The sequence below is a fragment of the Nerophis ophidion genome, linkage group LG16 (genome assembly GCF_033978795.1).
Source record: "Nerophis ophidion isolate RoL-2023_Sa linkage group LG16, RoL_Noph_v1.0, whole genome shotgun sequence".
In the NCBI taxonomy this organism is placed as follows: domain Eukaryota; kingdom Metazoa; phylum Chordata; class Actinopteri; order Syngnathiformes; family Syngnathidae; genus Nerophis; species Nerophis ophidion.
Genome location: NC_084626.1, coordinates 47,149,849 through 47,160,615, shown reverse-complemented (window position 1 = coordinate 47,160,615; position 10,767 = coordinate 47,149,849). Strand labels below are relative to the sequence as shown.

Here is a 10,767-nt window from a genome sequence, read left to right as displayed (position 1 = left end):
ATCAATGGTGTCCTGCATTATTGATTTTTCAGGGCTTTAATTGCTAAATAAAGGAACTCTACTGAAGGAATCAATAAAGTACTATCTATCTATCTCTATCTCTATCCCTCTCTATCTATCTATCTATCTAAATACTGCACCTGGGGATAGGTTGATTGGCAACACTAAAATTGGCCCTAGTGTGTGAATGTGAGTGTGAATGTTGTCTGTCTATCTGTGTTGGCCCTGTGATGAGGTGGCGACTTGTCCAGGGTGTACCCTGCCTTCCGCCCGATTGTAGCTGAGATAGGCGCCAGCGCCCCCCGCGACCCCGAAAGGGAATAAACGGTAGAAAATGGATGGATGGAATTTCATTCTTAACATTTCTTCACAAAAAAATGAATATTTAACGTCAAAATTTATAGAACATGTCCACAAAAAAATCTAGCTGTCGACACTGAATATTGCATTGTTGTAATTTTTTTTCACAGGGACGGCGTGGCGCAGTGGGAGAGTGGCCGTGCGCAACCCGAGGGTCACTGGTTCAAATCCCACCTAGTACCAACCTCATCATGTCCGTTGTGTCCTGAGCAAGACACTTCACCCTTGCTCCTGATGGGTGCTGGTTGGCGCCTTGCATGGCAGCTCCCTCCATCAGTGTGTGAATGTGTGTGTGAATGGGTAAATGTGGAAGTAGTGTCAAAGCGCTTTGAGTACCTTGAAGGTAGAAAAGCGCTATAAAAGTACAACCCATTTATGAACTTACATTCATATTTTTTTGAAGTATTATTCACTAAATATATTTCTAAAGGATTTGTTGCTATTTTTAGAATATTTTTGAAAAATCTCACGTACCCCTTGGCATACCTTCAAGTACCCCCATTTGAGAACCACTGGAGTAAAGGGTTGGAAACTGCAATTTTTTTCTTTGTAAACCAGAAGTAGAAAAAAAGTGTCTCTCTCACCACATAATCACAGTGTGAATTCTAAAAGGAGAAGCCGAGGCTCACAAACATCGCTTCAAACCGACATTCAAGCACACAAAATTGACGCCTCGAGAGCTTACCTGAAAGAGCGTGACGGTTGTTAGTCTGGCGGTGTCTGTCCCACGAGTGAAAAAGGAAGGACGACACAGGGCTTTTAATTCACTTTATCAGGAAGCAACGTTACCCACGTGTGAACAGTGGGAACTTCTGTTGTTGACACAGTTGTGGGAATGCTTTTATTGCGCCACAAAACGGAACTTCCCAAATCCACAGAAAATCAAACAGAGGAAGAGCATGAGTAATACTCCTCATGCAATATCAGGGCTGCTTATTTTTCTTGTAAATCTGTTGGGGCGGCTTAGCTCGGTTGGTAGAGCGGCCGTGCCAGAAACTTGAGGGTTGCAGGTTCGATTCCCGCTTGTGCCATCCTAGTTACTGCCGTTGTGTCCTAGGGCAAGACACTTTACCCACCTGCTCCCAGTGCCACCCACACTGGTTTGAATGTAACTTAGATATTGGGTTTCACTATGTAAAAGCGCTTTGAGTCACTAGAGAAAAGCGCTATATAAATATAATTTGCTTAATAAATTCACTTCACTTGTCACTCCCAGGCGAGTATCCAGTCACAAGTTGTTATTTGCGAAACCGCAGCCATAGGCTGGGGACGGCATGGTGAAGTTGGGAGAATGGCCGTGCCAGCAATCTGAGGGTTGCAGGTTCGATTCCCGCTTCCGCCATCCTAGTAACTGCCATTGTGTCCTTGGGCAAGACACTTTACCCACCTGCTCCCAGTGCCACCCACACTGGTTTGAATGTAACTTAGATATTGGGTTTCATTATGTAAAGCGCTTTGAGTCACTAGAGAAAAAGCGCTATATAAGTATAATACACTTCACTTCACACTAGAATGTTATTGCAAATATACAAAACCCCAAAACCAGTGAAGTCGGCACGTTGTGTAGTTTGTAAATAAAAACAGAATACAATGATTTGAAAAGTCTTTTCAACTTATATTCAATTGAATAGACTGCAAAGACAAAATATTTAATGTTCGAACTGAGAAACTGATTTTTTTTCACGAATAATCATTAACTTAGTATTCAATGGCAGCAACAAATTGCAAAAAAGTTGGCACAGGGGCATTTTTACCACTGTGTTACATGGCCTTTCCTTTTAACAACACTCAGTAAAGGTTTGGGAACTGAGGAGACCAATTGTTGAAGCTTTTAAGGTAGAATTCTTTCCCATTCTTGCTTAAGTTGTGGTATTCAATCCATTTTCTACAGTTTCTTCCCTTTTCAATCAATCAATCAATCAATGTTTACTTATATAGCCCTAAATCACTAGTGTGATTTAAAGGGCTGCACAAACCACTACGACATCCTCGGTAGGCCCACATAAGGGCAAGGAAAAACTCACACCCAGTGGGACGTCGGTGACAATGATGACTATGAGAACCTTGGAGAGGAGGAAAGCAATGGATGTCGAGCGGGTCTAACATGATACTGTGAAAGTTCAATCCATAATGGATCCAACACAGTCGCGAGAGTCCAGTCCAAAGCGGATCCAACACAGCAGCGAGAGTCCCGTTCACAGCGGAGCCAGCAGGAAACCATCCCAAGCGGAGGCGGATCAGCAGCGCAGAGATGACCCCAGCCGATACACAGGCAAGCAGTACATGGCCACCGGATCGGACCGGACCCCCTCCACAAGGGAGAGTGGGACATAGAAGAAAAAGAAAAGAAACGGCAGATCAACTGGTCTAAAAAGGCAGTCTATTTAAAGGCTAGAGTAAACAAATGAGTTTTAAGGTGAGACTTAAATGCTTCTACTGAGGTGGCATCTCGAACTGTTACCGGGAGGGCATTCCAGAGTACTGGAGCCCGAAATGAAAACGCTCTATAGCCCGCAGACTTTTTTTGGGCTTTGGGAATCACTAATAAGCCGGAGTCTTTTGAAGGTAGATTTCTTGCCGGGACATATGGTACAATACAATCGGCAAGATAGGATGGAGCTAGACCGTGTAGTATTTTATACGTAAGTAGTAAAACCTTAAAGTCACATCTTAAGTGCACAGGAAGCCAGTGCAGGTGAGCCAGTATAGGTATATATGTATGTATATATGTATATAAAGGTATATACAGTATAGGTATATATGTATGTATATATGTATATAAAGGTATATACAGTACAGGCGTAATGTGATCAAACTTTCTTGTTCTTGTCAAAAGTCTAGCAGCCGCATTTTGTACCAACTGTAATCTTTTAATGCTAGACATGGGGAGACCCCAAAATAATATGTTACAGTAGTCGAGACGAGACGTAACAAACGCATGGGGTCACCGGGGGGCGCTGGCGCCTATCTCAGCTACAATCGGGCGGAAGGCGGGGTACACCCTGGACAAGTCGCTACCTCATCACAGGGCCAACACAGACTTCATTCACACTCACATTCACACACTAGGGACCAATTAATTGTTGCCAATCAACCTATCTTCCGTTTCAAAACGAGCCACGCATTTTAAATGGTAAACAGTTCTGGACTACAGGCAGGTCAGTCTAGTACCCGCAGTCTTTTACTATAAAGCCACGCTGTTGTAACGCGTGGCTTGGCATTGTCTTGCTGAAATAAGCAGGGGCGTCCATGATAATGTTGCTTGGATGACAACATATGTTGCTCCAAAACCTGTATGGACCTTTCAGCATTAATGGTGCCTTCACAGATGTGTAAATTACCCATGCCTTGTGCACTAATACACCCCCATACCATCACAGATGCTGGCTTTTGAACTTTGCGCCTATAACAATTCGGATGGTTTGTTTCCTCTTTGTTCCAGAAGACATGACGTGCACAGTGTCCAAAGACAATTTGAAATTTGGACTCGTCAGACCACAGAACTCTTTTCCCTCTTGCATCAATCCATCTTAGATGAGCTCTGGCCCAGCGAAGCCGGCGGTGTTTCTGGGTGTTGTTGATAAAGGGCTTTCGCTTTGTATAGTAGAGTTTTAACTTGCACTTACAGATGCAGCAACAAACTGTAGTTACTTACGGTGGTATTCTGAAGTGTTTGTGAGCCCATGTGGTGATATCTTTTACACACTGATGTCGCTTTTTGATTCAGTACCGTCTGACGGATCGAAGGATCGTACAAACCCCGTTTTTATATGAGTTGGGAAATTGTGTTAGATGTAAATATAAACAGAATACAATGATTTGCAAATCCTTTTCAACCCATATTCAGTTGAATATGCTACAAAGACAACATATTTGATGTTCAAACTGATAAACTTGTTTTTTTTTTTTGCAAATAATCATTAACGTTTGATGCCAGCAACACGTGACAAAGAAGTTGGGAAAGGATGCAATAAATATGATAAACACTTATTTGGAACATCCCACAGGTGTGCAGGCTAATTGGGAACAGGTGGGTGCCATGATTGGGTATAAAAGCAGCTTACATGAAATGCTAAGTAATTCACAAACAAGGATGGGGCGAGGTACACCCCTTTGTCCACAACTGCGTGAGCAAATAGTCAAACAGTTTAAGAACAACCTTTCTCAAAGTGCAATTGCAAGAAATTTAGGGATTTCAACATCTACGCTCCATAATATCATCAAAAGGTTCAGAGAATCTGGAGAAATCACTCCACGTAAGCGGCATGGCCGGAAACCAACATTGAATGACCGTGACCTTCGATCCTTCAGACGGCACTGTATCAAAACTCGACATCAATCTCTAAAGAATTCCCCGCATGGGCTCAGGAACACTTCAGAAAACCACTGTCACTAAATACAGTTGGTCACTTCATCTGTAAGTGCAAGTTAAAGCTCTACTATGAAAAGCGATAGCCATTTATCAACAACATCCAGAAACGCTGCCGGCTTCTCTGGGCCCGAGATCATCTAAGATGGACTGATGCAAAGTGGAAAAGTGTTCTGTGGTCTGACGAGTCCACATTTCAAATTATTTTTGGAAATATTCAACGTTGTGTCATCCAGACCAAAGGGGAAGCGAACCATCCAGACTGTTATTGACGCAAAGTTCAAAAGCCAGCATCTGTGATGGTATGGGGGTGCATTAGTGCCCAAGGCATGGCTAACTTACACATCTGTGAAGGCACCATTAATGCTGAAAGGTACATACAGCTTTTGGAACAACATATGCTGCCATCTAAGCGCCTTCTTTTTCATGGCCGCCCCTGCTTATTTCAGCAAGACAATGTCAAGCCACATTCAGCACGTGTTACAAACATCGTGGCTTTATAAAAAAAGAGGGCGAGTACTTTCCTGGCCCGCCTGCAGTCCAGACCTGTCTCCCAATGAAAATGTGTGGTGCATTATGAAGCGTAAAATAGGACAGCGGAGACCCCGGACTGTTGAAGGACTGAAGCTCTACATAAAACAAGAATGGGAAAGAATTCCACTTTCAAAGCTTCAACAATTAGTTTCCTCAGTTCCCAAATGTTTATTGAGTGTTGTTAAAAGAAAAGGTGATGTAACACAGTGGTGAACATGCCCTTTCCCAACTACTTTGGCACGTGTTGCAGCCATGAATTTCTAAGTTAATTATTATTTGCAAAAAAAAACAAAGTTTATGAGTTTGAACATCAAATATGTTGTCTTTGTAGCATATTCAACTGAATATGGCTTGAAAAGGATTTGCAAATCATTGTATTCTGTTTATATTTACATCTAACACAATTTCCCAACTCATATGGAAACGGGGTTTGTAATATTGCTCAAGTGGAGTGATCTCTCCAGATTCTCTGAACCTTTTGATGGTATCACAGACCCTCGATGGCGAAATCCCCAAATTCCTCGCAATAGCTCGTTGTGAAATGTTGTTCTTAAACTGTTTGACAATTTGCTCACGCATTTTGACACGTGTTGCATGGATCAAATTCCAAATGAGCTCATATTTGCAAAAAATAATAAAGTTTACCAGTTCGAATGTTAAGTATCTTATCTTTGCAGTCTATTCAATTGAATATTGCTTGAAAAGGATTTGCAAATCATTGTATTCTGTTTTTATTTACCATTCGCACAATGTGCCAACTTCACTGGGTTTGGGGTTTTGTACATTTCAAGTCAATCAATCAATCAATCAATGTTTATTTATATAGCCCCAAATCACAAATGTCTCAAAGGACTGCACAAATCATTACGACTACAACATCCTCGGAAGAACCCACAAAAGGGCAAGGAAAACTCACACCCAGTGGGCAGGGAGAATTCACATCCAGTGGGACGCCAGTGACAATGCTGACTATGAGAAACCTTGGAGAGGACCTCAGATGTGGGCAACCCCCCCCTCTAGGGGACCGAAAGCAATGGATGTCGAGCGGGTCTAACATGATACTGTGAAAGTTCGATCCATAGTGGCTCCAACACAGCCGCGAGAGTTCAGTTCAAAGCGGATCCAAGACAGCAACGAGAGTCCCGTCCACAGGAAACCATCTCAAGCGGAGGTGGATCAGCAGCGTAGAGATGTCCCCAACCGATACAGGCGAGCGGTCCATCCTGGGTCCCGACGAGTCCCACATTTGTCTTGAATTAATTTTGAAAGAACACACACACACTTATTGAGCTGCCATCTTCAGTCCTCACTCTGCCTGACTGGTACGTCTAATCACTGGTAAAAGGCTGGAAGTATGACGACTCCAAATGTAACCCTAAGTTCAAGCTGTCTTTCATAGCTAATAAAAAAAAAATTGGTAAAAAGGTTAAAGTCTTACATAGGATTCCTATTTATGATTTATTAAAAAATAATTTTAAATAGCTACACATCCTCACTTATGGACTCATTGACCAATTTGGACCTGTTTCCTCTTTTACTATTTAGTGGGTGAATATTTCATTGGGGCTCACTTTTGCAAGAGCTTACCTTTGATCAGTTTTAAACAAACACTACTAGAGGACCCAATCTTTGACTGTTCAACAACAGAATGTGGGTAGAATCTAAAGATATGAAGCTGTAGATTCCAACACACCAGAAGACATTGCAATCAGCAGAATTATGTATGTAAACTCTTAAAAGTAACATAAATCAGAGGAAGCCAAAGTCATTTCTTCTTGAAGCAAGTGGATCTTTAAAAAGAACGTGCCAAGCCGCTTTGAACATGTAACGCCGGTTCGGCATCGTGGTACCGGGTTCGATTCCCTCGAGGATGCGTCAAACGAAAGAACACAACAAAAGGTAAGATCTAACAAATTTACTAACAAAAAGTGAGCTCTGAACAAAAACACTGGAGCTAATAAAAAGGGAAACAAAAGACGCTAGCGTGAAAGCTAGGAAATATAAAGAACTAAGATTTGGCACGACGGTTCAAAAAATGAAAACAGAGATGATTAGCATGTGAGCTAAAGATGACAACAAAGTGGCTTAGCTAATGAGCTAGCGAGAAAAACACACCTGACGTTACTTGTTGCATGTGAGCAAATTATAGTCCCAGAAAGAATAAACAGAAGAGGCTGGCTTATAAAGGGAAGGTAATTAGCAGTGAACAGGTGTGCAGGAACCGGGAGTAACAGCTGAAACTAATAAGTAACCATGGTGATGGACTAAACGGGAAATAAACGGATCAGACGGAGAATGAGAACAAAGATGGAAAAATAAACAATAATATTTGAAGATCTGAGTCACGGATCGCAACAGAACAATTATAATTATCTTACTTTTTGTGGCCTTTACAGTTAAAAGATGTCCAGTCTGATAGTTTATACATCAATGATGAAATATTAACATTGCAACACATGCCAATACGGCCTTTTTAGTTTACCAAATTGCAATTTTAAATTTCCCGCGATGTATCCTGTTGAAAACGTCGCGGTCTGATGACGCGTGCGTTTGACGTCACCGGTTTTAGCGGACATTTTTGTCCAGCCCGATCCAAGCTATAAGTAGTCTGCTTTAATCGCATAATTACACAGTATTCTGGACATCTGTGTGGCTGAATCTTTGGCAATTTGTTCAATTAATAATGGAGACGTCAAAGAAGAAAGATGTTGGTGGGAAGTGGTGTATTGCAGCCGCCTTTAGAAACACAAACACAGCCGGTGTTTCGTTGTTTACATTCCCGAAGGTGAAGCTTAACTATGGAACAGAGCGGTCAAGCGAACATGGTTCCTGACCACATGTCAACCGGCAGGTTTCGGTGATGCAATTGTGGTAATAAGTCGGCTCTTACCGTAGTTATGAACGGATTTAGCAATTAGGAGTGACAGATTGTTTGATAAACGTATAGCATGTTCTATACTGTATGTTATAGTTATTTGATTTACTCTTACCATAATATGTTACGTTAACATACCAGGCATTTTCTCAGTTGGTTATTTATGCCTCATATAACGTACACTTATTCAGCCTGTTGATCACTATTCTTTATTTTAAATTGCCTTTCAAATGTCTATTCTTGGTGTTGGTGTGGACCCCGACTTAAACAAGTTGAAAAACCTATTCGGGTGTTACCATTTAGTGGTCAATTGTACGGAATATGTACTGTACTGTGCAATCTACTAATAAAAGTTTTAATTAATCAATGAAAAAGGGTTTTTATCAAATACATTTCCCCCAAAAATGCGACTTATACTCCAGTGCGACTTGTTTTTTTTCTTTCTTTATTATGCATTTTTGGCAGGTGCGACTTATACGCAGAAAAATATGGTATATATATATATATATATATATATATATATATATATATATATATATATATATATATATATATATATATATATATATATATATATATGTATATATATATAAATAAATAGTTATTCGAAATACTGCTCCATGATGCTTAGTGGTTCACTGTATTTGAATCTACATAGCACTCACCTTGTAAAACTTGTAGATCATCCACTGTATATCAAGGCTCAAAAACATATGGTTCTGGATCTCCCAAAGTAATAGTCGTTGAGTTTCATGAAGTTTGCCATGATTAATAGTTGTTGGTAAAGGAAAATGTTGCATATAATATGTTTTACAGATCATCTTCAAGCCGCTTTCTGACAGTCGCTTCTGGATGCGCCGTTTTGTGGGCGGTCTTATTTACGTGGCTCACCTTCGACAGCATCTTCTCCCCGTCATCTTTTTTGCAGCGGTGTAGCGTGCAAGGATGGGAGTGGAAGAAGTGTCAAAAGATGGAGCCAACTGTTTTAATGACATTCAGCATCTCCTCAACTGGAAACCGGAAATGTGTCCTGTGAAAAAACATCCGACCGGAACTCTCCAGTTACTGAAGTTTCTTGGGTAAATAATTTAACTCACGACACCGGTATGTTTTAGCACTTTCATGGCGAGTTTACTGACAGATATAAGAACTTTACACTGCTTTATAGTAAAAATGGCAACAACGGAGAAAAAGAAGAAACTTATCAACCATGGTGTTGCTACGGACTACAAAGGTGGATGCACGCAATTTTTCAGGATTTATGCAGATCCCAAATACAGATCAGCAGGTACCAGAAGGTAAGAAAAGTTGCTTTTGCATACAAAACGCCAGATAACATGTCTTACCATATACATAGCTCGGTTGGTAGAGTGGCCGTGCCAGCAACTTGAGGGTTGCAGGTTCGATTCCAGCTTGTGCCATCCTAGTTACTGCCGTTGTGTCCTTGGGCAAGACACTTTACCCACCTGCTCCCAGCGCCACCCACACTGGTTTAAATGTAACTTAGATATTGGGTGTCACTATGTAAAGCGCTTTGAGTCACTTGAGAAAAGCGCTATATAAATATAATTCACACAATTCACTCACACGCACACCATAATAATACTTGTATGTTTAAGCACATCTAGCGGTGTGGTTTCATAGCTTACCAAAACAGTTTGATCGATTTTTGAGCACCGTGTGTAATGTTCCATATTTTCAATGGAACATATAAAATGTTGGTGTTGTTTACTTGAGTCATATCGGCATCGTAGTGCAGCCTACACTTATCTCTTATGTTTGACTGCCATCTACTGGTCACACTTATCATTGCACCATGTACCAAATAAAATAGCTTCGAGGTGGGTAAGCTGAACTAAACTTACTCCGTACATTTGGCGCAGCGGGTTATAAGGCGCATGTTTGAGTTTTAAGAGAAAACCATGATTTTAAGTGCGCCTTATAGAGAATACAGTATAATAATATACTGTAATATTCTTTGCAATATTGAATACTATTAAAGTTTAAAATGTATGCAATTTCAAGCAGTACGTATGTTTTTTTCTGTCAAAATAAAAAAAAATCAATTACATTTAATGAGAACATTTTAAGTACTTAATTGACACATCATTTCCAGGTGTTTGCGGGCCAAATATAATCATGTCCCGGGTCAGATCTGGACCCCGGGACTTGAGTTTGATACCAGGGTAAAGTCATAAAGAACGGATTTTCATTTGCTATGCTGACCTGTGTGTGTTTTATAAAGCTGCACAACCAACCTTATTTCATAATAACAATATCCTTGGAGAAAATGAGTGATTACATGTTTGCAGTCCACTGAAGTAACATCGGACTGCACCGTGAACACTTTCCCACCCCAAAGTTGAGCAAGAGCCTCATTTCAGTGCGACAGTTTATAGCGTCATGCCCTGCTCTTATGTCACTTTATTTCTTTCTTCATTAAAGAGGAACTGCACTGAACATTTTGCCTCTTGTTCACAATCATCATGAGACAAGAACATGTCTACATTATTTAGTGCATTCTAGCTCGTAAACTAAAATCTGGTTACAATGGAGTTTTTGTCCAAACAATGGCCGCGTGGGCTAAGTAGGGGCCCGCCCGCATGTTAATTTTGGCCTGCCAGAGGTC

General features: G+C 40.9%; 2 protein-coding genes across 3 annotated transcripts in view; one reads left to right on the top strand and one right to left on the bottom strand.

Moving 5' to 3' along the window:
* The window catches only part of LOC133535475 (bactericidal permeability-increasing protein-like), a 21,999-nt gene extending 20,799 nt beyond the window's left edge, over positions 1 to 1,200 (bottom strand). The window contains exon 1 of the mRNA XM_061875341.1: positions 1,046 to 1,200. The gene's annotated coding sequence lies outside the window, so the exon portion shown is untranslated. The remainder of the gene's footprint in view (positions 1 to 1,045) is intronic.
* A 7,788-nt stretch (positions 1,201 to 8,988) lies between these two features.
* The window catches only part of LOC133535474 (protein hinderin-like), an 83,312-nt gene continuing 81,533 nt past the window's right edge, over positions 8,989 to 10,767 (top strand). The window contains exons 1-2 of one of the 2 annotated variants that reach the window (XM_061875340.1): positions 8,989 to 9,217; positions 9,307 to 9,436. In XM_061875340.1, the coding sequence (XP_061731324.1) occupies positions 9,349 to 9,436 (88 nt within the window). In that variant the 5' untranslated portion in view covers positions 8,989 to 9,217; positions 9,307 to 9,348. The remainder of the gene's footprint in view (positions 9,218 to 9,306; positions 9,437 to 10,767) is intronic. The other variant, XM_061875338.1, reaches the window with a different exon arrangement.